Source organism: Branchiostoma lanceolatum, chromosome 19 (assembly GCF_035083965.1).
Source record: "Branchiostoma lanceolatum isolate klBraLanc5 chromosome 19, klBraLanc5.hap2, whole genome shotgun sequence".
Lineage (NCBI taxonomy): Eukaryota > Metazoa > Chordata > Leptocardii > Amphioxiformes > Branchiostomatidae > Branchiostoma > Branchiostoma lanceolatum.
Window position 1 is genome coordinate 11,653,988 of NC_089740.1, and position 25,677 is coordinate 11,679,664.

At 41.2% G+C, this 25,677-nt stretch overlaps 4 protein-coding genes and 1 long non-coding RNA gene across 5 annotated transcripts; 3 read left to right on the forward strand and 2 right to left on the reverse strand.

The window, feature by feature from the left end:
- Nucleotides 1-2: 2 nt before the first annotated feature.
- Nucleotides 3-10,804, forward strand: LOC136425005 (Rieske domain-containing protein-like). Its single transcript, XM_066413700.1, has 3 exons — nucleotides 3-233; nucleotides 7,277-7,392; nucleotides 9,893-10,804. Exons 1-3 carry the CDS (start codon nucleotides 53-55, stop codon nucleotides 9,980-9,982), a joined length of 387 nt encoding a protein of 128 aa, XP_066269797.1. The 5' UTR covers nucleotides 3-52; the 3' UTR covers nucleotides 9,983-10,804.
- On the forward strand, nucleotides 1,413-3,146 carry LOC136425006 (uncharacterized). Its single transcript, XR_010753958.1, has 2 exons — nucleotides 1,413-1,701; nucleotides 2,126-3,146. It is a non-coding gene; the product is annotated as an uncharacterized lncRNA (long non-coding RNA).
- On the reverse strand, nucleotides 7,662-9,566 carry LOC136425003 (melanocortin receptor 5-like). Its single transcript, XM_066413697.1, has one exon. It carries the CDS (start codon nucleotides 9,309-9,311, stop codon nucleotides 8,115-8,117), a length of 1,197 nt encoding a protein of 398 aa, XP_066269794.1. The 5' UTR covers nucleotides 9,312-9,566; the 3' UTR covers nucleotides 7,662-8,114.
- LOC136425004 (centrin-3) lies at nucleotides 10,420-14,689 on the reverse strand. The gene is made up of 5 exons (XM_066413699.1): nucleotides 14,557-14,689; nucleotides 13,241-13,376; nucleotides 12,658-12,772; nucleotides 12,220-12,411; nucleotides 10,420-11,894 (listed from the first exon to the last, which is right to left on the reverse strand). Exons 1-5 carry the CDS (start codon nucleotides 14,571-14,573, stop codon nucleotides 11,851-11,853), a joined length of 504 nt encoding a protein of 167 aa, XP_066269796.1. The 5' UTR covers nucleotides 14,574-14,689; the 3' UTR covers nucleotides 10,420-11,850.
- Nucleotides 14,690-15,145: 456 nt separating this feature from the next.
- Nucleotides 15,146-25,042, forward strand: LOC136425483 (cartilage intermediate layer protein 1-like). The gene is made up of 8 exons (XM_066414364.1): nucleotides 15,146-15,552; nucleotides 18,702-18,716; nucleotides 19,203-19,379; nucleotides 20,130-20,254; nucleotides 21,062-21,251; nucleotides 21,747-21,852; nucleotides 22,395-22,558; nucleotides 23,008-25,042. The coding sequence occupies exons 1-8, from the start codon at nucleotides 15,303-15,305 to the stop codon at nucleotides 23,385-23,387; spliced, it is 1,407 nt and encodes a 468-aa protein (XP_066270461.1). The 5' UTR covers nucleotides 15,146-15,302; the 3' UTR covers nucleotides 23,388-25,042.
- Nucleotides 25,043-25,677: the final 635 nt, after the last annotated feature.

Genomic DNA, 25,677 nt, shown 5'->3' on the forward strand with positions numbered 1-25,677 from the left:
CTTTGCTCGTAATGTGATAGTCTGATGGTCACGTGACTACAGGTGATCCAACATGGCTGCGGAAAACAGCAGACGATCCGGCGTCTCGGAATGGCGGTATGTCGGGACGGTGGAGCAGCTACGGAAACAGAAATGCCGGCGACTGTACGCCGCAGCCGGGCGATCCCAGGACGTGGCGTTGTTCTACGTCGGAGAGAAGTTTCACGCGCTCGAAGCGTCGTGCGCGCACGCAGGTAGGCATGATACGTTCACCTATACCTATAGTATATTTGTTATACAACACAAACACACGCACATGTGTGCTCTGAAAAGCCGATATATATGTAACGATATAGATCAGTGATCATATAACGTTAGCCATCTCGTTAAACCCACAAAAGTAGTTTTATATCATATTCTAAGTTTAATTTTATCATTATTATATGATTTTATAATAGTAATATTGAGTTATAATTACTTGCATTTTGGTACTTGCCGTCTTTATCAGTTTATGTGTTTGCACCAGTGAAAGTCCTGGGTGTTTTTTTTTTTTCTTTCTTTCACATGGAGTTGCGATATTCCGGCTGTGATATATCATATGTGTTTAGATCAACCGCGGCTTCCAATTGCAATTGATATATACGGCAGACCGAATTCCCTGCTAGAGTACATTCTGTATACTTGAATTCGGGATAAAATGCCCTATTTTTTGCTTCATAAATGTGGTAAGAACATTGATAGACGTGATGCACTAAAGAAGGCTTTCTCCAAAGCCGTCGCGTTCATCATGGGATTTTGTTCAACCTTCACAAGAGCCATGCAATTCGACTTTAGAGCGCTCGGCGCTGTTCCTGTGTGATCCCTCGTAGACAAAGTCCTCTCTGCTGAATAAATGTGCAAGTCAAGAATATCTAATTTGACATCAAGGTGCCCCCAGGACGCTTATCAAAGAACCGAAGCGTGAAAACTGCTCAAATTTGGCGGATATGCACATACTGAGTCAAATCTGCTGCAGACATTACTAATTACGTTGTATGCACAGCAGCTAACCTGGAAACCATACCGTCGGGAGCTCTCCGGTTTCTCTGCGGGGTTGGGAATGAGGGTTTGCGGAAAAAGCTGGGCTGTCTACCTGGCCTGGCTAGCTGGCCTGTCTACCTGGCCTGTCTACCACGTCAGGCTAGCAACCCAGAAACTCAGAAACTCAGAAACCCCCATTCATATCCCCACAAATTGTGAGGCCCTAGCGGAACGTTTCCAAAGCACACCCGTTACGCTGGGCGCGGCACAGCACACGCCGATCGTCATTCGAAACCGCGATTTTCGTCCCCTCTTCTTGATTCCTACGAAGTTTACATGAATTGCTTCATCGTCTGAAAACGAACAGGTTGTTCCCATTCTATCGCCCTTTGTTTTAAATATGTTATCCAAAGGAACTCTCGAAAACTGCATTTAGCGAAGTCGCAGACGTCGCTGATCGCCATCTTACTTCACGTGACCATGTTCTTCAAGCTTGCTTCACTGGAGGGCGCTGTTTCAGAGTAGAGTAGAGTTGCCTCTGAATACATCGTTGTTGACAGGTTGTATCAATATCTAACTTGGAGCCACCATTTTACGTCTCTTCCGGCTCCAGCGTAGACACCCTTCCCTAACCGGTGTCTCCCAGTTTACAGGGGCATCCCGGAATTGAGTATCAAACCCAACTTGTGTGAATCTCAATGCGTAAGTTGTGGGACAGGGTGAAGTTGCGAACACAACGATACTAACAGTTTAGATAAACAAAGGAACCATGTGTCTTACGGTTGGGCCGGCTGTAGGCGGGACGCGGACCGGAATATGTAACGTTCATACCACGTGGCTGTCGGCGGACGTTGACAGACTAAAAATGTATACATTTCCGGTCCATGTTTACCGTCTGCTTTGAAACAAGGCTATCTAAACAAACTATCTTAATACCCAAATAGGTATCTTAACACGCACGTTTAAAGTTAATAAACAAGAAGGCTAAGTTTTTGGAAAATAAACATGCCTTGCAACGATTATGGTGTATCTATGGTATATCTTTTTATTGATAAATTGATATCTGATACAATGTTACACTATAATACGTTCTGTTTCTAACCTCTTTATTTTTTATTGAAATAAGGTGAATGCAGAGTTGTTGAACCTACAAGCACGACAAAACAATGTCTGGACGCTGAGATGACAATGACCTTCATCCTTGATCCTTGATACGGCCGTATCTGTCCTGCCCTGTCCAGAAAGTGGCCACGATCGGTGTATATTTCACAGTGTGCTGATTACACGGAACATAACGTAAACGGACAGTGAACAGGCCTAGGGTTCCTTGTTTTATCTAATACATAGAAGAAATCTTTATTGACACGACAAAAGTACAGCGACTTTCGTATGGTCTTCTACAACTATACATGCAAAACAAGAAACAATGGTATACAAAATGATTAACCTCAGTACATGTATATGGATACTTCACTACTAGGGGGGGGGGGTCGAATGCAGAGTTGATGTATGTAAGTCTGCTTACACTTTCATGTCCATTTCATACCAGTCTCAGGCACGAGTGCCATGTTTATTATCAGCTTCTGCCAGAAGGTGATAATAAACATGGCACTCGTGCCTGAAACGGACGTGTCTGTCTGTGCGTGCGTGCGTGCGTGCAACTTTGCTGTGATGGAGATATAATCCGTCGTGTTGGTTGACAGATGGTTCAGGCGCCGGTGACAACATTCCCATGTCTTCAAATTACACGGGTAATCATTTACAGGGGCAAAGAGTAGACCGTTGTATACTGCCAGTCTGTACCTACCTGGCATGTGGTAACTTGGCGCCACTATAATCCCAAGTACGTAGAAACCTGACCCCAACCCTGTGCGTTTATTTCATAACAGCTTGTGGGCCGGTTGAATGAATAAACAAAAAAGATGGGAGACTTTCGTCAGAAGTAGACCAGAATGACAATGAGAGACGTACGTCAGAAGTTGACAAAATTGACGATATCTTTCTAGCATGTACCATGTATACATATATGTTTCTATAAAACGTTTTGACAGTCCGACGTATCCACGTTATCATAAGTAGCGCAGGCATTAAAAGCCTGGAGTTTTCGTTCAGAATTCAAAGTCAAATTAAACCAAACAGGAAAGATATTTGCTGTGATAATCACTAATAACAATATTGCAAAGACCGCAAGGAAAGATTGTGCCCCGATTTCTTTTCAGCAAACTGCAGGAGACTCATACGGTATTTGTGTACGGCAAATTACGAAATTGCTCCATGCAACAGATGAGAACACACAGAGCGCAAAGGTAATAGTTAGGCCATGTGAGACCTGGGTCACAGTGTCAGCTAACTGCCAGGGGGTAGGGAGGGTTCATTATTTGATTCACATAAGGACATTGTTATCTTACAGCCACACAAGAACAAAAGTATCAAACTGAATCAAATCTTTAAAGACTAACAGGCACGAATTCCAGCAATCGTTACAATGAAATGGAAAGTCAAGTTTATAAACAGTTGGGAAACTGGGAATCAGAATCACATTTTTTAGATTTTTGAAAATAACACACATAATGCTCTCAACTCAAACAGTTCCAGTACTACAATGAAAAGGAAAGGAACATTTTAGTAACTCACAGTTAAAAAATCCCAGTTTAAAATCTGTATGTAATATTTTGAGACCACGGGGATGAATTGTAAAAGGAAACTTCGTGGTAGTGGCCAGGTTCTGAAAACAGATAGGACATGTACGAAGCTTGTTTACAGGTCATTCTGCTTCAATATAATACCTTTTATCTTTTTTATAATACTAGTATGATGTGTTGAAAACAATATCTTTGATTCATATTGATAGAAAGAGGATCTTCGGGGATGTGGCCATGTTCTAAAACAGTTAGGCCATGGCTGAGGCCTTTCTATGCGAAAATAGTGAAGCTCCCCCACTCGGAGTCTAGAAAGCCCATTGTGGGAGAAGCTTCCCTATTTTCTCATAGAAAGGCCTCAGCCATGGCCTAACTATTACAAAGCATACGGGTTTGCGGGTCTGCGTTATAATGCTGGATATTGGCGCAGACGTTATAGAGGAACTTGTTGCTTCGTAACTATGGGATTGATTTCAGTTCAGTGACAAGAAGGCGGGGCCTCGCCCAGGCTTTCTGGCGTGGTGACCGGGGGGTGACCTGGTGCACATCCTGGGACAGCTGTCCTGGGACGTCCCCGGCGGACGTACTAATTGGAACAACATACGGCCTGCAGGCACAGCGCCCTGCCTGGGTTAAACTTTGCTACATAAAAAGCTGTTGTTTCAAAGCAGACGGTAAACATGAACCGGAAGTATCAGTAATTTTTAGTCTGTCAGCCATGTGGTACATACGCCGGTCCGCGTTCAGAGGCAACTGAAACAGCGCCCTCCAGTGAAGCAAGCTTGAAGAACATGGTCACGTGAAGTAAGATGGCGATCGGCGACGTCTGTGACTTCGGTAATGCAGTTTTCGAGAGTTCCTTTGGATAGCATAAACAAAGGGCGATAGAATCATGAGATGGTAACAACAGGTTCGTTTTCAGACGATGAAGCAATTCATGTAAACTTCGTAGGAATCAAGAAGAGGGGACGAAAATCGCGGTTTCGAATGACGATCGGCGTGTGCTGTGCCGCGCCCAGAGTAATGGGTGTGCTTTGGAAACGTTCCGCTAGGGGGCACGGCTGCACTGGGGCCTCACAATTTGTGGGGATATGAATGGGGGTTTCTGAGTTTCTGAGTTTTTGGGTTGCTAGCCTGACGTGGTAGACAGGCCAGGTAGACAGGCCAGCTAGCCAGGCCAGGTAGACAGCCCAGCTTTTTCCGCAAACCCTGGGAATGATGCCCGCCCGCCCAGACAGATGCCACAGATTAGCCCGCCCGCGGGGTAGTTAGCTCTACGGATGGCGGCAAAACTATACGGTGGCTGCTAAACTCTATCTAAGACAGACTGACAGAAACGGGTCAATTTAGCAGAGTGGGCCCGGTAAAACACACCGAATTAGATACGTAGCCACAGGCAAAGGCTATTTCCATATGGCCCTGCTGTGTGCGTGCGGTGACCGCCCTATGTTCCGAAATCCCTATGTTCCGAAATCCCTATGTTCCGAAATCCCTATGTTCCGAAATCCCTATGTTCCGAAGTCCCTATGTTCCGAAATCCAAGTGAATGTTCCATCACACATATACATCGCATATTCATGACCTCAATCCGCGCTGAAAATTTTTCTTCGTATACTGTAAGTCTATTATGTTCGCGAGCACTTAATTTCGCGAAACTTAGCAAGACAGCAGTTCGCGAGGTTTTTGAGCAAACGGGTGTTATCATTTTTTTCGGTAGCGCAAGGTAAAATTTTGATATTTCGAACCCTCTTAAACGCTATTTCCGCATTGGGAGAGGCAAAATTGTTGAGTAAAGGTATGTTTTATGCGGCAACATTTACGCCGAGGAGAGCTTGCGGAAGTTTCCTGCCACGCATATACGATTTATTTACATGCATTTAATTTTGTTTCCATGCCGAGAAAATTAAGCGAATGTTGTCTGCAGAAGAGGCAGAATACATTTTCATCGATATCGAAACGAAGGCCGCGAAAAACTGCTTTAATTGTTCCAAAACGCGGTTAACGTGGGTAGCTTTTGCTACAACTTACAAACTGTTGTGAAAGACTCGCGCCATCTTGATCACGTGAAACACTAACGCTTTTTCAATCAACCAATCAGAGCACAGGTTATATAAGTTGAGCCAATCAGAGCTCAGAACATGCGGGCATGTTCATGACTTCAACATGGCGTCCTCGGCTGCTTGAGTCGGCTTGTGTACGGAAATTACAGCGGTGGAAATACGTTTCATTTTTCAAGTTTATCTTTTATGTATCCCGATAGAAATGGAATTGATCGATGGCTGGACCGCCAATACATATTCTTTTGAGGTTTTCGGCTTTTAGTCGCAGGAATAGTTTGCAGAAAAAGTATGACATGAATGACGCTTGTATAAACTTAGAAAGACCGACTTGAATCTTGACAAACAAGACCAAACAAGTTTTTGATGTGAACAATATATGCGAAAGGTGTCGACATCGATTGTATTCAAGAATAACAATACCAAAAAAACTAAGGAGTTGGATTTTCTGACGGAGGACGGTGTCCTTACACACGCAGCGTATTAATAATTTGGATACACACAAAATAATGCGATTTTCTCCTATACCATCGTTACTGAAGTCACTAAAGTGTTCTTTCTTTTACCGTTCGTTGTAAGAAGTACTTAGTAAGTAAATAATGACTAATTGGATTTCGGAACATAGGGATTTCGGAACATAGGGATTTCGGAACATAGGGACTTCGGAACATAGGGACTTCGGAACATAGGGATTTCGGAACATAGGGATTTCGGAACATAGGGCTGTAACCGTGTGCGTGCGGCAACATGTGTACATCTGTAAATTGCTGGGGTTTTATTCATGAAAATCACGGAAGGGTATTAAGATGTTAGGAAGCACGCATGCCATCAAAGATTGATCAAGGGGTCATCAAGGGTCGCAAGGGAATATGCTCTTAAGAAAATGAATTGTGTGACCAAAAATATGGAGTCAAGGAAGTCGGATCGGAAGGCAGGATTTTATCGCTTTAATTTTGAATTCTCTAGGCCATGATCAGTCGAAGAGTTTCGAGAATTCATTTTGAAGCGACATGAAATTTATCAGATAGGCCGGGTTCCTGGACGTCCAAAATATCGCCATCATGAAATCAACATAAGATCACATAAAGCCTGGATTTCAAAGGTGACGCTATGTGCATATATAGCTTCATGGAATAGAGGAATGAGGCTTCAAAAAAATCAACGTAATAAAGGTCAAACTTCCTGGAATTAATATATAACGCTATATACAAATGAACACGAAGCGTCATGGAAATGATAAACGGCGCAACATATGCAAATCAACATAAAGCACCCTGGAATTACTAGATAATGCAAATCAGCATAAAACACGACACGACTTTATCAGTTTGTGCTCATAGTAATCATCTTAGATAACGCCTGCACGATATATAGGGACTGACCGTTTTGTCCTACGGGTATAATGTAACGGAAGGGACTGTTCACTTGATCACTAGTACTATTGTGGGTTTATCGTGGTATGGCCAGAAGATGTTGAAAAATGCATAAGCATCCATGCATATGTTACGATCTTTGGTACAATTTTGAATCAGTCCCTCTGTTTTCCTAACAGCTGGTGCTTCAAGTTGTGGTTCTTTTCAGAAGGACCATTGGACCAGGGAGACATTGAAGAGTTGAACGGCTGTTACACGGTGGTCTGTCCGCTACATTTTTACGAGTTCGATATCTCCACGGGGAAGTCAGAGTCAGGTCTACAGGTAAGGTTTACTTGTCGGCTGTGTGTTTGTTCAGTAGCGTCTTTAACTGTTGGGGCATCCAAGGTTCAAATTCCCCATTGTTTACCATCGCAAAGAAGGTTATGTTTCGGATCTGTTTATGTCTCTGTGAATAGTATAAATCTACTCGATAAGATGTGGATGGATCTTTATGATATTTGATAAGTTGGTTGGTGAAGAAAATTCTCTTTGGTGGCTTTCTTTGGTGCAGGTGCAATCACAAGACCAACGAGGTACGATTGTCACGCTAACGCTGTTTATTTCCTTCGAGTCGTATACATCAGCAAAAAAGTACATTAACATAACATATTTCACTTAACCGGGCTTTCCAATCAACACACAGTGCATTAATACAAAGTGCATGAACAAAACGGGACCAACTCTTGGTCACAAATTACACCCTACAAATGCAATTTCAGATTCACAATTGCCGATTGACAGAGCAAGGGGGAAATGCAATTGAACTCACCAAAATGTTGCTTGGGAGCGCGAGTTACCGAAACTAGAACACTTTTCAAAACGAAACGTCTCAACCTCTCATGCAGCCTACGTGGATGTTAGACCGTCGCGCCCGGCCTCAAGGTCCAATCTCTCGCTCGCTCTCCTATTCTCACTCTGACCATGCAAGAGGTAGAGATACGTGTAAATGTAATATATCTAGACATTCAAGTCTGCTAGGTGTCTGTCTCCGCTACTGATTAATATTATTCACACACGAAGAGCCGTGCAACCCCGCGACGAACCTCCTTCAGACGAAACCCGTAGATAACCGGGTTGATTGCAGAGTTCAAGATGATGAAGACCATCCTTCTGTACACGGAAACCATGTCTGTTGAAAGCTCAGCCAGTTTGACGAAGAACGGCATCCATCCCACCAGGAACACGATGGTGATGATGACGATTGTGATGGCGGATTTTCTGTTGACGCTCGGCTGGGCACCCACAGCGGCTTCTTGTGCTGCGATGGCGCTCACGTGCTTCCACAGGCACCAGAAGATACCCAGGTTGAAGAGGAAGATTGCCACCATCGGGATGAAAACAAACACGACGGCAACGATCACGTATTTCTTAAACAACCCTGCACCTAACGGGACACACGCCTCGTCGAAACGCCCTGTGCATCGCTGGTCGAAGAGGGGCAGCATAGCCAGGAGCAGTGACCACACCCACACGACAACGATCACGACCTTGCACTTGTCGTTGGTGACGTTGCTGACGTAGCTCATCCCGTGCACGATGAACCAGTAGCGCTCCGCCGTTAGCGCCATGAGACCGTAGGCGGAGGACATTCCAGAGAGTAGGATTAAGAAGAAGCGGAAACTTAACATGAAATCAGAGGGGACGGTCTCCGTTGCTACAACGTACACATTCGAGATACCGCCGATCATGAAGCTTATGCCGGCCAAAACGTCGCTTGCGGCCAGATTAGCCATGAGGATGTAGGCGGGCGTGTGGAGATGTTCATACTTGACGATGGCTGCTAGTGGGAGGCTGTTTGCCACAACCGACCAAACGCCCAGAAATATAGTGATGCCTATGATGACCAGAGACTCGGTAGAGACGAACTGTTGAAGAGGGAAGGAAGATGGTGCCTCCTCTTGCAGACATTCCTGAGCGTTTGAAGTGATATTTTCTCCTAAATCAGAGCTGTTGTTTATAGCCGCAAAAGTACAGTTTTCAGACGAACCATTCCGGATCCGCACTGTTGAATTGCTGGGCTTGTCACCAGCCTGGTTTGTAACGTTCAAGTCGGATCCAGGATTCCGATTTCTTCCAACACAGCGGCTTGTTACGTGGAGAATTACCAACACCACTCTAATATAGCTACCTCTGTACATCATCACTCCGCCCTGAGTTTCTGAGACAAAACACGGTCGGCGTCTTATAAATGGCATTTTCATTAATATCTAGGACACCTTCGCTTTTCGACTTCCCCTTTTAATAGACTTGCAATCGGATGTCCCGCAGAGACCAGCTGATCCCGTTTGGCGTTTCTTTCTTCCCCGTTTTTCTAATTTAGTGAGTAGGAATATGAGGTGTTGGTGCCACCTGGGTGCATTACTCTTTTAAGCTCTGGGAAGGAGAATCAGCTCCGACGAAAAGTATTGTGTGTCCTTTAAAAACCATATTCACAAGTTGGTATAGACAATATGAGCCTTTCACACGTTGGACGTCATGTGTTATTTGATAAAGAAGATCATCAAGTGATATGATGTATACAAATGAGAACCTTCTTTGCATAACCTATTAGAAATTGTTCGAATGCGTCAGTTGTAAAGGATAAAATCATTTGTCGAAGGTATGAGGTTTTCCTAATTTTTTCGAGAAACCCTAACTTTACCCAATGTGTAAAGTTTGTTGACATGTACCTGCATGGATGGAAATCTACACATGTATTAGCTCCATCATTGTTTAACCATTGTTATCCTTGGACAACGTTTAGTTTATCCTTTGTTCAAAGATGCATGCTGTTGTTTTTCAGCAACAAACATACGAAGTAAAGCAAGAGGACGGCAACGTCTACGTCAAGTTTGACTGTGAACTTCACCTACGGCGGCCGGAGAGAAAATAAAATCAGGAATTCATTGTTAAAATCAGACTGCAAGCAACTTCTCTGCTTTATGTATTTAAATATTGTAAGACTCAAAGAAGTGTGATATTTTTTGCTTCATCTTTTTGAGTGAATTTATAGGAAACCAACGTATCTGTTGTGTGCAAATTGTATATCAAGTGTAGTTTCAAAGTCTAGTTACTTTTACTTGGCTTGTAGAAGATACAATGTATTATAGATAACATATCACTAAGCTGTTGCAAGTACTACTGGTATCATGTAGATGTTGACATGGATGTCATTGATAATTTTTGATGGTCACTTGTAAAAGTCTGGCTCAAAATCCTATAACAATAAATCTTAAGATGAATGTGACCATAATCACCTTTAATAACTACATGTAAATCATTCTCATTCATACTACAAATATTCTAAATAATTAGACATGACCATTGGTATACCATATTATGAGTATTTATTTTTGTAATAGGTAGTAGTAACGAAATTGCTCAGAAGAAAAACATATAAAAAGCTATACTAGAAAGTTTTGTGCAAAGTTAATTATTGTGAATGTAGACTATACAGGATCTTACTCTAGTTAGCTATTTCTGTTCATCACAGAGGAAACTGACTAAATTTTCAGTCAGTACTTTGTTAAGTTTCTACCATACAAATGTACATAAACAGTTAGATTACTAAGAAGCTTGGTGTCCAAACATACTACATGTATCTTAAAAATGTGTATGGCTAGTCACATAACTTGCATAGCATAATGAAATACAGTCAAACCTGTGCAACTAGTCACCATCTCTGAATAAAAGCAACCTAGCTATTGTGGCCATATTTTAGTGGCCACCGATTAGATAATTTTTACCACTGACTCAAGCATTAAGAATCCTAACTATAGTGACCACCTGTATACTGTGACGATTGTCTTCAACTCAAGTCCCTTGAGTGGTAATTACTCCACTACAGGTTTGGCTGTATTTACTGTTGAGACTATGTCAGATTTAGCATGTAATTCATGGATCCAAATCACACAAAAGAGCTGGATATCTCAGGATTACATAGCGCATTACGAAATGAGAAAAAACAAATAGAAACCTTCCAAATACTTCTTACAACTCATTAGTAAAAAACATCAAAATACATATATAAGTAATTACATGATATATAACCTTCATACTACTGCCTGATGTGATAACCAATAGAGATTACTAATGAAAAGTCTACTCGTACATGTACATTTGTATTTTAGCAGTGAGAAGGTTAAATACCAGTGTTTCTAGCCTACCACATACCTCACATTAATATCAAAATATCCAAGCTGCTAAATATAGGACTGTTCCACTTAGAAGTCTCACAAAGGGGTGGTCTGGTATATTCTCTCACCTTTGCAATCTTTCTATGTATGAGTTGTTGATTTCTAAATATTTTCTTACGCCCTGTGAAACATTTGGATGGAACAGCCCTAAATGGAACGATAGTTTACATCTCTTCAGACATGTGTACATCTCAAATTCTTGATCATATACTTATCAATGTAAATCTTGACAGGGTTTGAGAGGTGTAGATCTATAATGGTGACCTAAAAGACCACCATCAAAGGCATCATATTAAACTTCAGCAATTATTTTTCATTCCTTTAAGTATGGTTTTACAGGAATATGGTAAATCAAGCTTTGGACATCTCCAAAAAGTTGTGACAGAAAAACAGATGTTTTTTTATTGAAGAGGTAGAGCTTATAATATCTTACTGAAGAGGGGATAGCAGAATAAATAAGAATGGTTGTTACAGAAGATGTTTGATTTCGAGTTTAAGTTATAGGAAGACTGTATGACACAACAGACGTGATGTGATGATAGTTGACTTGTTTGATGAGTTGGGTTTACGTGTCTCCAGTCATGATGGCATGGAACTCTTCTTCATTGACTGTGAAAATAGAGAGGGAACATTTAGAGATACAGTATACAAAGGTGTTGGTCCAAGTTGGTCTGATTAGCCATAGTCCCAGTTTGCAATCATCTGACACGTCAAACACCTGTCACAGCAATAATGGCACCAAAATCAAAAGGTATTGAATGGGCAGCAGTTGTTGCAAGTGGGCCATGTGTTGTGTTATGAGGGGGCTGTTTCTATCATCAACTTTAGGAGAAAATGTTTTCACCAGAAAAGGCAGTGTTTTTGAGGGCATTTATGAGATGACCAGAAGAGATAATTATATCCAAACACAGTAAAAATAAAGGCTGTAACTTACTTTCACCGTCCCCATCCTTGTCAAACTCATCAATCATGGCTCTCAGCTCCTCGTCCGTCATGTTCTCACCGAGTTCCCGCGCCACTCGGCGCAGGTTCCGCAAGCTGATCTTTCCGGAGTCGTCATCGTCAAACAAACGGAATGCCTTCATGACCTCTTCCCTGGGGTCACGGTCTAGCATCATGTCTGTCACTGGGAGAAATCAACTGGGTGTTATCAGAAATCAACTGGGTGTTATCAGAAATCAACTGGGTGTTATCAGAAATCAACTGGGTGTTATCAGAAATCAACTGGGTGTTATCAGAAATCAGCAGGGCCTTTTACAATAGAGTGTTCCTCTTCAACCTCTTTTGAAAACAACATTTCTATGTTGTTTACGGAAGATTATATCTTTCCCGGACATTTTCTGACATCCGAATAGAGATATTGTTTACTTACTGACTTCCGAGAAATCTTCGTAAGAGATTTTCCCCGTGGCTTCCCTATCGTAGTCCCGCAGAATCTTCAGAACGTCAGCCTTCTTTACATCGAACCCAAGAGCACGCATAGCCACCTAGAAGGGAACAGTACGCAATCTTGGTCAGTTTTCAAAACAAAATCTAATTCATCATAATATGATCGATCTACCAAAAACAGTGAAGGAAATTCATATACAATGTTTAATATAATTGTATACATTCAAGTTAATGATTAGTAACTCCTAAACTTGAATTAATATATATATACTGTAAATGCAGAAATGGTTTTATGTTTGCGGTTTTCGCAATGAACTCTTTACCGCGAACTTAAAACCAAATTCCATTGTGACTGAAGCACTATTATTGTTTCAAAAGCGAACTCAAAACAACAGCGAACACTGCATTTTCTCCCTACGGCGAAATCAAATTCCCACAAACATTTCTACATTTACAGTATACGTATATTATAATTGTCGACATTTAAGTATATGATTGGAAATCATGTTATCTATAGATTTTTCTCCAGTACAAGTTTTGTTAAATCTTGAGGGTTGTAACATTACCTTGAGTTCATGGTAGTCAATGGCATGATCCTTGTCAGTGTCAAACAGCTCAAAGGCCTCCTTGATTTCTTGTTTCTGTTCTTCGGTCAGTTCCCGGCGCTTCCGACGTTTGGACTTGTCCATACCGAAGTCAGATCTGTGGACGGAACAAGTCAAACAATCATATCCAGCACCCCTGCAGATGGTATACTAAATTATGGTATCTTCCAGGGATTGGGTAGGGGTAACGCCAGGGCTGTCTCCAGCTTTCAATCATTGTCTGTCTGAAATTGGGGAGGGGGAACACTGCCCTAAACAGCTAATATCCCCCTCCCCTCTGATAAGGCAGTTATCTGGTCCAGGTGATTCAAGAATAACCAAGAGAAGAGAGAAAAGCATCTGTAATCTTATAAAATGATGATAGTGTGATTGAATGGCCACTTCTAAAATAATACACACATATACTATTTGACATGACAACCATGACAAGACTACTGTAGTACAAGTATGGCCAGTGTCAGTAGATAGAACCTTTCACTCAGGTCTTACAAAGCTTGTACTGTACAAAACTAGAGTTTTGTGCCTTGAGGCAGTTTAACAGCTTAATTAGGACATGACACTAGTTATTATGACACTTGGGACTAGCTATAAAGTTTAAACAATAACATTATAATGATACAGTATGCATACAAACTACAATTCATGTACAATCAAATCTTTTGATACGTTGATGAAGGTTAGACATCCAGGTAATAAGATACGCCAAAATATATTACTCAAGCAACTTCAAAATCTTATCCAGTTGCTTGAGTAATATATTTTGGCGAATCAAATCTTTTGTTTGGCAATGCTCTGACAGTACCCGAAAAACAACTACAACATGGCAATTAAAGATGGCAGACTTCACCCCTACCCCCATACTGCTTTGTGGCCCTTCTAGTTAAACACACAATAGTGGCAGAACTGAGGATGTTACATTTTGTAGGGACTGACAGTAGGACAAAAATTTAAACTCAAATTCAAAACATATCGCTTGCTGGGGTATAACGTAATAATCACGCAATGACTAGACTCCATATGATCAAAATTAGGGATAAAACTGTTTAAATACTAAAATCAATCAACTGCAAAACAGATACTCTCTATCCTTTCAGAGAATAGATAAAAATACGCAACGTTACTATGTATCAAGATCAACAAAGGGCCACTTGTTTGCTGATGCCCCCCTCCCCAAACATCGCCTCGTAAAAAACCGTGTCCAATTTTCACACAAAACCAAATAGTTTAGCACACTGTGGTAGTTCTTCTACATCTACAATATCTAAAGATGCTCTCACCTCAAAGACAGACTCATATCTCACTTAAAACGGCACAAATTGAAGAAAAACTTGGACGGAAAAAATACAAACATCAAAACTGGCCAAATCAAAGATGGCGGTTAGGTATCTAATACGCATGTCCGTAAAAAAAAGTCCCGTCATGCCATGCGCATAAGTAAACTTCCAAATGTCACCTGTTCGTACTAGATACGTGTGTAAAACTTAGACTTTTAAAATATTTTACAATTCTCCATATTTTTTCCAAGAAGAGGGATGTAGAAAGCATGATTTGTGTACTTCTAGAACCCTAATCTGTTTAAACATCGATCATTTGTTCATGATTGAAATGTGTAAACTGTATGTGCAAAACTATAACGTTAACGTTATAACTTTTATGGTATTTCACATATTCCATATAGTATTGTAGAATATCGGGATAAAGAATTAGTAATAAGAAACATATTTTGATAGTCTGAGCGCCCTAATCCGTAAAATAAACCCCGAGTTTTGTTGACACCCAGCTGACCCCTACAGGTAAACAAAATGACGTATCGTCCAGTCGCCCCACCTTGCATCACATATCAAACAATGTCGCTGGGTTAAACTGTAACCCATTGCAAGTCAAACCAGGCAAACACACCAGTCGGCCATCTTTTTTACTGCGTTTGTTTCAAACCCAGACTGCTTCCAGTCTCGAAATATCGTTCGGTCAAGACGTGATTTGAATAGTTTGAGGGAAAAGTTTTCTTGTAAAGGTTTGGAAGATGAGTGAAGCCGGTTCGTCTTACAAAGATGGGGCGGGGATCAAGTCGTTTTTCGACGATGACCACAACCGGACCGTTAGCAGTATGGGAATCGACGATTTCCGCTACGAACCCAGGGACCACCGAGAGAGGAAAAAGCGGGGCATGTTGTGTCCATGTCTTACCACTATCTTCGTCTTGGTGCTACTGGGAGGCCTCGCCTGTGTCGGCTATTTCGTGGTGTTCAAAATAGCAGTTGAACCACAGCTAGGTAAGTTCTTCGACTTGTTAATCTTTACCTTGAAAATTTGGCGCCATACATGGGTTCAAAATGTCCAACTGTCCATAGTACAACGAGCTACAATGATAGTGTTTCAAGGTCCAGTTTTGAATTTAAAAGCAAGTTTCTACATAAAAGCAGGAGAATGTTTTCACCATTTCCTTTGTTATCACGGGTTAAGGAAGACTTTGTTTGTTGCTATTCATGTCGTTGTGCTAACTGTTGATGTGCTTTCAAAATCGCCTATAAATCTTTATGTAAGACTCTAAATCTTTGTGTCGAAAACAAATCGTTCATGTCACTGTCTGGTATTTATATCGTACCGTCAGTAGTAAAACTACGATATCGGGATACAAAGAGACTTGATACACAAGAAGTCGGTTGTTTCAACTGTTTGATCTAACCAGGGCTTAAGTTTCTAGGCCACTACGGTTCAACTCTTTATAGATAGAACGAAAAAAGGGAAGTATTTGTTACAATGGCGGCTGGTTTACCGCTGTACAATGGCGTAGGTCAACATCAGCCGTTGAGGTGGGTTTTTTTTTTTGCGTCTAAATGTTTCAGAAATATTTCAGCTCAGATATGTACGATAGAGAAGTAGAAATCGGTAGAATTGGAAATTGAGTAGTCGTATCACTAGGAAATAGGATATGCATGTAGAATGGGCATGAAGAATTCTGTTTATTCAAGCGGCGTCTGAATTATCACTGTTGCCAATATTCTCAAACTGCAAATAATTTCTATAAACTTATAATGAAAGTACTATCCTTAGCAACTAGTTTGGCAAATTTCTTTAGAATAGAATTTTTGGAAGAGAGGTATAACATTACATGACAGCGATCTAATTGACGGTGTTTATGTAGCTATAACTCGAATGGTGTTGTGTTGCAGTCGTTGATTGTTACAATGCGTTTGACCCAGTGAATGGGTCTTTCTGCATTTTTACTCTTACCGACCCCTGTAGTATGCAACTCCTGAAATGCAACAGAGGATCGAAAGTCAATTGAATTGAACTGAAGTCGTGCTATTGATTTCAACCCTTTTAGGTCACTGTAACGTTTTCATACATTGTTAGAAATGCATGTGATGTTCTTCAAAAGAAAGGAACAATTCCAGCCAATATTTCATTCATCCCCTTTTACATTTCGATGTTTTTGAGCGCAGATTACCAAATTAATGCACAATGCCCAACGTATATGCAAAACAGAATATTGTCAAGAATAACACGTCATTTCCATATTTCAAGGAGGTTTCAGTTTGAACTGGTTCAACGTTATTTTACCGTTACAACTAATGATTGCGACATGTAGTAAACAAAGGTCAACGCTTAACTAGTGCCGAATGTTGTAGTGCTGATTCAAATCTCTATCCTTTTTCATACCTCAATTTTCTGACATATACGAAAATCTGCACGTTTTTGTCATTTTTTAGTGTTTATCATGGTCAAAAATAACATTTTCAATGAACATTATTGTGTGAGCCAAGATAGAAAGGAGTATGGGTAACTGAAAAAAAAACCGACTTAGCTGTAATTCGTACCTCTTTTTAAAGAGCTAGTTGAAGAGCTATCTATGTAGCAATATTCACGGAGAGCAAAGAAACAGGGGGAGGGGGTATATTGGAGGTCACAATGTCAGGCTTGTTAAGTTTGTTATCTTCACGCCAGCTCAGATGAATCACCAGGCCGGCTTAGTTTGTTTTTCCTTGTCGCTTCACTGAGTGGGTACTAAAGCACGGTGATACAGTAAGCTAACATATGGCGGCTCAGTCCTTTACATGTGATTGCACATACTTCATCACCGTACTAAAATAAAGGTTTCACGCCATAGTCCTTGAATGCAACTTTGCAACTGTGGCTCGAATAAATCGCCATGTACAGTATCTGTGTTTGTATTGTTTAGCCGATATAGTCGTGCATAAGCAAAAATATAATTAGGCATTACACACAACAATTTATTGAAGTTCTATTTTATCTGAAGGTTTGCGACTTGATTGCGTAAAGTAGTTTCTTTAACTTAATTCGACAGTTTTGTTCCTGACAAAATCCATTGAAGTCGCCCAAAAGTTGCAAAGATGAGGTGTAAAAACAGCCTTTATATGAATCATAGACGCCCACAAGATAGTCATTAATCATATTTGTCACTGCTCGTACCAGGTACAACATGGGATGAATAATCGGATACAAACAACACCCGTCAGTGGAACCGCAGAATGCGTACGGTTAATGTTTAACTTCTGCTGAATGGACCAAGTCTGAGTCATGCCAGAAGGCTCTTAAAGTACTATAGTAAATGAGACATTCACACAAAAAAACCCACGCGTGTTATGCACTTGAAGTTAAATCTATACCATTACGTCAGGTGTTTTGGTAAGGGCGACCAGTTACCAGTAGGAGGTGGGCAATCGACAAAATGTACCGATGGTGTTATGAAATAAGAAAAGGAACATAAATACTTCTCATATTTCATAGCGAGGTACCAGTCTTTTATCATCGTGGTCAGATGCAGGTCACATAATTTATAGGTCTACATGCTAGATATGAAAAACTATCACGCATATTTTTATCGGTTATAGATAGTGGTGTGGATCTAAACCCGAGTTTAGGTTTAGGTTCGGACTCGAGTCCAGAGGTTTAGGTTCAGGTCCAGACTTGAAAGTCCGGACCTGAACAATAATTTTGGAATATTTTTTCGTGTTACATGTAAAATTGCATATAATTTTATTGGCAGATATTTTACATGTAATTTGAAAACTACATATACGGAATTATATACAGTCAGTAATTAACAAAAAAGTTCAGTTATAAACACAAAAACAGCAATGTTTTCATATTTTTCTAGTGCAAATGAGTGAGAGAATTTTTTTTCAAGTCCGGACTTGTTTCCAGACGTTTAGGTTTTTTTGGACTTGAACCTAAACGTTTTACAAGTCCGGAACCGGTCCGGCCGGACCGATCCGCACCACTAGTTATAGATATATTCGATTTATTCTCCAACAACATAGCGTTGATTCGATAATGACCTTACCATCTCGCTGACTTCCCTTTATGTGTTCAAAGCTCTTGTTTCGTCGTTTATAGAATGTCAGATATTATGTCGTAACAAGTTGAAAATAATCACCTTTCTCTTATTTCTTTTCAGAGAAACACATCGGAAGTGAGTACTGTTCTTTTTTATTCATTTTGAACCTCTAGATGTGGTATGGTTGATAGTAATGTAAGTTTAATGAACCGACACTTGTATCACTGAGATGATTTTTTCTGCTAAAAAACATCATCTTTTTAATTTTTTGCATGTTTGCACAGTTTTAAAGGATGACACGTTTTCGACAGTTACTTGTTCTTTTCGCACTGGTTTGAATTTCATCAATGTTACTATGTGATCATGTTTTAAATCATTGGAACTTGCGAAGAGAATACTTGTCTGTACACAACAATGTGATCACCAAGAACTACATTACATTTTGCGATGTCTGTACATTTTGTCTGTCAGTGTATGGGCCATCACATACTAATCTCCAAGCAGACCTATCGGCGACAAGGCAGTATCAAGATGGCCAACCTGTACCAAAAGCCACCGGTAGACCTAGATCTGGAGATTAGCAAAATGCATGTCCTGATCTCTTTAAAATTTGTTCCCCAGTAAACGGCACGTGGAGTGAGTGGGGCCTGTGGTCCGTCTGCAGTACCACTTGCGGCCGCGGGGTGCAGAAGCGCACGCGGGACTGTGAGAACCCGCATGCGCACCCCAACGACCAGCCCCTGTGCTTCGGGGAGTCGATAGAGAACAAGCCGTGCAGCGCGGCTTTGGACTGCCCAGGTGATTAGAAGAAGAATAACTTTATTGCACGACAATCGTGCACGTTACAATGTATGGCAACAACTATGAAACATAATACATAACAAAAGTATAGAATAAAACTTAACATCCTAATTACTAAAACCACAAGGGCTAGCATAAGTCTTTGATATAGTGTTACAATCCATTAGATATGGCCTGGTCACATGTACTCATCGCACGATTGTCGCACAATCGCACACTGGGGGCATTCTTGAGATAGTCAAGCATTTGCCATGCAAACTTCAGCTGTCTTTTTGCGGAATAGGCTGTCTAAGGCTGGGTTTACACAAGAGTCGACTCAGGACTATGCAAGGAGAACCCTAAGCCACCCAAGTAGCGTATTCTAGTAGGTAAACTTCGTTTGAGCAGCCCAAAGCTCCTCACACACAGCCCCGAGTCGACTCCGAAAACATGTGTGTAAATTGGGCCTTAGACCCTTATCGGTGGTTGGATCTCAGTTATAGTCTGCCAAAAATTCTGCAACTTTAAATTCGTGCGACGTTCTACGGCTACTGTGTCCCCCTTAAACTATTGTTTGAGTGTGGAGAGTCTTAATTGTCACATCGCTTTACGTGATTTACCTTCCGCCATTTTGGTGGATTAAGTTATCATGTTGGAAACGTACTGATTTCCTTCACTCAATATTTCATTTATTTTCCGCACATACCATGAGATCACTTTAAAATACTTTTTTTTCATTATCTGATTGAACAATGTTTTCTCTCCTAGATTGCGCAAGAATATGCGATGTGGGGTCGCTGAACGAGAACTGCACGGCCTGCACTTGTAAGGGCCACGTGATGCTGGGCTGGGTGTATGACGAAGTCACGCGAGATCCCGTGCAGTTTACCAAGGTGGGTCAGGCATACCAAGGTGGTCATACTGACGTACCCAAAACACTTGTACAGTAAGACATATCAAAAGCAACTTTCCTGACATCTGAAAATGATAATTACATTTGGTTTGATTTTATTGCCTACCATACCCAGATTACGTTTCCGTTATCTTATGTTGACTTCTCCAGTCCACTTTTAAGTTCAGTACATTTGATTTTGTATAATTTTCTGTTTACCAATTGTATAAGTTTTTGCTATTTACATTTCACCTAGTGTAATTTGACTCCAGGTAGACTACTGTTTGTCTATGTAACACTGATGGAGATCTCAATAAACAAACAAACAAACAAAAGCAAACAGTCGTAAAGGGACCCCATTTCAGTACCAAGGACATTGCCCGCAGACCTAACGCCCATTTTACCCCGACCACAGCGTACCGCTCTCCCATAGCATTCCTCTCAAAATGAGACCAGAACCCCCCGAAACACCAACTTTCCTTACAGTTGAAAATGACAAAAGCAAGCAGCCATAAAGAGATCCCATTTCAGTATTAATGACATTGCCCGCGAACGCACTGCCAACTTTGCCCCGACTGCAGTGGAGCGCTCTCCCATAGCATTCCTTTCAAAATGAGACCAGAACTCCCTAAAACACCAACTTTCCTTACAGTTGAAAATGACAAAAGCAAGCAGCCATAAAGGGACCCCATTTCAGTACCAAGGACATCACCCTAGGACGCACCTTCCATTTTACTTCGACCTTAGCGGAGCGCTCTACCATGCATAGCTCTAAACCTGGGAATCTCTCTGTGTCCCTCACATGTAGGTATACTTGGGGGACTCGGTACAGATCCTGGGGCTGAGTAACAGAACGGGACAGTTCGTCATCCACGGCATCTGCGCGAACGGAGAGAACACCGTGCGACTGGATCGTGATGAGTACATGCCGAAGTACGTTTCACCTTCCAGGATGAACGAGACCGCCACGCAACTCGTGGCCCTGATAGACCCGTACGGTAGGCAATCTCTTTCTCAGTTTTCTTCCTGTGATAAAATAAACTTTGTTTGCAGGCACGGTAGGCAATCTCTTTCCCAGGTTTCTTCCTGTGATAATATAAACTTTGTTTGCAGGCACGGTAGGCAATCTCTTTCCCAGGTTTCTTCCTGTGATAAAATAAACTTTGTTTGCAGGCACGGTAGGCAATCTCTTTCCCAGGTTTCTTCCTGCGATAAGATAAACTTTGTTTACAGGCACGCACGTGATAGTGACGTAATACAGCGTCCGCCATCTTGGCTGGTTAAACTCTCGTACCCCAAAATTAATTCTTGCCTTTTGCACTTAGCGAGCAAAAGGTCCTGGTTGTCAGTTATTATTCCTTTTCTTTTTTGCTGTCGATGCTTTCCGAATATCCGGTCACCATCTTGAATCTAAGTGCTCCATGACCATGTTGCAAAGTATATTCTATCGATATTGTTATGATATTTATGCTTTTGAGCTCTTTCTTTTGCAGAGGAGCCGTACTTTCTGGAGCCACAGGACAAACTACGGTTCGAGGGGCAGTCCGTCGTCATGTGTTGTCGGGCAGTGGGCACTCCGGAACCCGACTACTTCGAATGGTGGGTTGAGAATTCGTTTTCCTCTCCGTTGTATTTCCCCTTTTGTCCTTCTTCCAAGTCCACCCTGATAAATTCACAAACTCCTCGTCCCCTGTCTCTCTCTCTCTCTCTCTCTCTCTCTCTCTCTCTCTCTCTCTCTCTCTCTCTCTCTCTCTCTCTCTCTTGTCCTCATTCTGTCTTTTCCTTTCTCTTACCCTCCTTTTGTCTTTTCCTCTCCTTTCTCTCCCTTTCCTTTCCTTCACCGATTTTAACGGTTCTCTGCCTTACTTATCTTTAAACTTCAGTTTTAATGCCATGCGTATACGTATGGTATCCGACGATATTGCGCCATCTATCCCGTTAGTAAATGTTTCTTATGATTAGAAATTGTATCCAGTTGCTTGAGTAACTGCCATTTGTCGTTTCTTATCATTGTACATTGGTTTTAATTAAGTGTCAACACTGCGTTTTCCAATAAAGTTATCTTGCATCTTGTATTTAGTCAGGCAGGCATTTTCATACTGTTTTCAAATACACGAACAACATCGAATGCCTCCCCACAGGTACAAAGATGACGTACTTCTTGACTCAGAGAAGTGGGGCTACAACAACACCAACGAGCTCGAGATCTACAACATCACGCGAGAGGACGCGGGAGACTACAGCTGTACGACGAGAACACCGGCGGGCGAGTCCACGTCCAACATCACCACCCTTACCATCCATCGTAAGTACAGCCATTGAAAAGGCATGGCACGTACAAATAGTACATGAGTTTAGAAGTGGAGTAGGACCCCTTCTCTTTAAGAAAAAAGGGGAGGACGAATTAGAAAGTGTAAAAAAAAAGCAAGCTGTCAGCTAGCAAAAGGTGTAGTAGAGTCGACCCAACAACGAAAAATTGCCCGATTCCATGACTGCATGTACACTCCAAATTCTCATGCTCTGGTTCTAAATGCCCGGACCTGTACATTCTATAGGTCCCATGTTTGAAATCTTACAATAATCTCTAATTTTCTCATGCTGTTGTTTCTTTCAACAGAAATTGATATGCATTTACCAACTTTTCGACCAAACTCTAAACCATCTTCAGGAATAATGCCCCACAATTTGTTAGTCATGTAACATCTTACGGTGACGTAAATTATGAATCTGATGTGGTTGCCTTCCCTTCTCCAGCGAATGGTACGGAGTTCTGCAACACCGTCCCTAACGCGTCATACGTCCAGCTCAGCGTGCCTTGCCAGGACCCCGAACAAGGCAACAAGTTCGTCACGGAGGTCAACATCGGCGTCTGCGCCAACGGTACCATCGTGCCGTGCATCGTCTGGAGCGCGTACAACTACACCAACCCCGGCACCTGCGAGGATCCGTTAGAATACTGCTGCGGACCCGTGGCCTTCAGTACGAAGAGGTTGTTATGTCCCTTCGTGGCAGGTACTTTGACGCCGATTGACTACCCTATAACGACCGCCTGTGGTTGTAAGAAATGCGACGACACTTTTATTCCGACAACCCCCGCTCCAACTACCTTCAATCCGATTAATAACGCCGGATGAAGCTAGATAAAACTGTAGTCTCAAACTCTAGGCCTTTTCCCACAATAGAAACGTTCAGCGTTCTGTAGTAGCTCAATGACAAGTTATTAGTTGGTCGACCATTTCGTATGTCTGAATTTTGAGGTTGTTGAAATGTACCCAATGTTGATTTCGCCGTGTTCCAATCACTAGGGGATAAAATTATCCTTCGAAAAGTAAGTAAAAATTTCATCATTTTGCTGAGTTGTTTCCACGACACTTTTTGTATTGTCCAACCATTGAACAGTTTTCTGTCGTGTTTGTGTTGTTGTTGACGGTTCACTGTAACAGTTGTTAAAACGTTGTATGAGGTTTTGGGGCCGTGTTTGGTTTGTTATAATGATAACACTTCAAGTGATGTTGAGAAGAAATGACTTCAATGTCCACTGTTTAGTACTTAACAGATTAGTATGTAAAGTTTTCAGACTATAGAAATACGACAATATCATGGCAGTTCTGACGACAATACTTTCTGTTTTTTGTTAGACTCTGGTTACCGTTTGTTTAGAATTGAAATCTTTTTGTTACGATTGTAGCATATTCATACTGAAACGTAATTTCGGTAGCTAACGTGTGATTAACTTTTGTCTACATTCCTATATTAGTCATTGCAGTGCCATTGGGTACTTATTGGTATTTCTAACATCATGTTCATTGTTTATTTAGAGTTTCTTTTAACAAAACCTGCTGACGTTTCGGTGTCTGTCAGACACCTTCTTCAGAGCTTGACAGACACCGAAACTTCAGCAGATGAGATTCCCTGATTGTGTTAAAAGAAACTCCAAATATCCTATGTTCTACCAACCTGATGAAATTGTTTTCGGATGTTCATTGTTTTATTAAGGTTGTGAAATGTCCTATCTACTACTAGTCTATCTCCTTACTGTCGTATATTCTAGTGTGTAAACACAGCCTTCAAAGCCTTTGGAATGGGTAAAACTGTGCAATGAATAAATAAATGCAATGATTCTCTTCCTACACGTGGTTACAAATTTCCCAAACACAGCCATACGCATTAATGTGTGGTAAATTGCAAATATGTGCAAAGATGCCCGAATAGCTTGATTGTATCTTAATCTTGGTTGGTCGGCTCCCATGGTCACGGTGGATCTCACAGATAAATCTTATAGATTCACATACGATTTCTTTTTCAGTATCCCAAAATGAAATGAACTTAAGAAGATTTTGCACTAATTATAGCAGTACACATGGTTCTTCTGTGATATACTATGCATGTATATACGCAATACTACTGTCCTCTTACTTTACATGTACTTAAACTGTAAAAGCGCAATGCTACATTGTAGTGTATTTTGTTTATTCCATGTTTCACTAATCGTCAAACAGATCTTTGGGGGTCGAATCTTGACGGATTGAATAATCCCTGGATGCCGTGTGGCCAAATATTGGACTCAGTCGGATACCATCACGATTTTATCCCCAAACATCTGCTTTGAGATAATATACTTATGTCTGGAGTGTAAGGTTGTATTCAAGTTGGTGTACCTTTTTGCTACGTTTGGTTTGGTATGCCAAAGCTCCATACATTTTCGTCGGGTACACGACAAATATGTTGACAAAGATTTGTAAAAGTTGTTTGGTAAAAGCAATAAATATGTACGTTTGCAGCTATGAAATGTTAACAATTGTGTGTTCTTTCTATAACCTAGATTGTGTAATTGTTTAGTGGTCAGTATTCTCCCTTCTAGACCAAACAAATATTTCAACATTACTGTTGTCCTTAGGCTAAACCTTCGTCTATTGGGACAATACGCAATCTTACAGTCTTTAAACTGGGACCGTATAGCTTTCTCGCTTGTGTTTTTTTAATTCTATTGATTCTTTCTCTTTGTGTTCTGTCCCAATTGCTCGTTCACTCTGTCTCGATCTCTGATTCACCTGATTAATGTCTATTGGTGTTCACCTTTAGTTGACTTCCAAACGCCACAAGTGTGAAATCCCCGTCATCAGAGAGAGACACACACACTTATACACACACATACACACACACGTATGCACACACACACATACACACACACGTACGCACACACACACACACACACACACGAACACACGGACCCCAAAACATAACATTCTTGACGAAGGTAACTATTTCCATACAGCCCAAAATGACCTAGCTGACATTACCTCCATTTATATCTAACCTTCGCCACCTCACAGCCAATATGATACCAAAGACCATATTCGGTTATATCGCCTTGAAATTAATCTAAATAACCGGATTTACAAAACAAACATAAGCTTTCCGGGT

Bases quoted from the DNA above. Each gene is read 5' to 3' on its own strand.
- LOC136425005 (XM_066413700.1), top strand. From the start codon at position 53: ATGGCTGCGGAAAACAGCAGACGATCCGGCGTCTCGGAATGGCGGTAT. The intron at 234-7,276 runs GTAGGCATGATA...GGTTCTTTTCAG, and splicing joins AGCGTCGTGCGCGCACGCAG to AAGGACCATTGGACCAGGGA. The intron at 7,393-9,892 runs GTAAGGTTTACT...GTTGTTTTTCAG, and splicing joins AGTCAGAGTCAGGTCTACAG to CAACAAACATACGAAGTAAA.
- LOC136425003 (XM_066413697.1), bottom strand. From the start codon at position 9,311: ATGAAAATGCCATTTATAAGACGCCGACCGTGTTTTGTCTCAGAAACT.
- LOC136425004 (XM_066413699.1), bottom strand. The intron at 12,773-13,240 runs GTAATGTTACAA...GTTCCCTTCTAG, and splicing joins TTGACTACCATGAACTCAAG to GTGGCTATGCGTGCTCTTGG. The intron at 12,412-12,657 runs GTAAGTAAACAA...GATTTCTCCCAG, and splicing joins CGAAGATTTCTCGGAAGTCA to TGACAGACATGATGCTAGAC.
- LOC136425483 (XM_066414364.1), top strand. From the start codon at position 15,303: ATGAGTGAAGCCGGTTCGTCTTACAAAGATGGGGCGGGGATCAAGTCG. The intron at 20,255-21,061 runs GTGGGTCAGGCA...CCTCACATGTAG, and splicing joins ATCCCGTGCAGTTTACCAAG to GTATACTTGGGGGACTCGGT. The intron at 21,252-21,746 runs GTAGGCAATCTC...TTTCTTTTGCAG, and splicing joins GGCCCTGATAGACCCGTACG to AGGAGCCGTACTTTCTGGAG.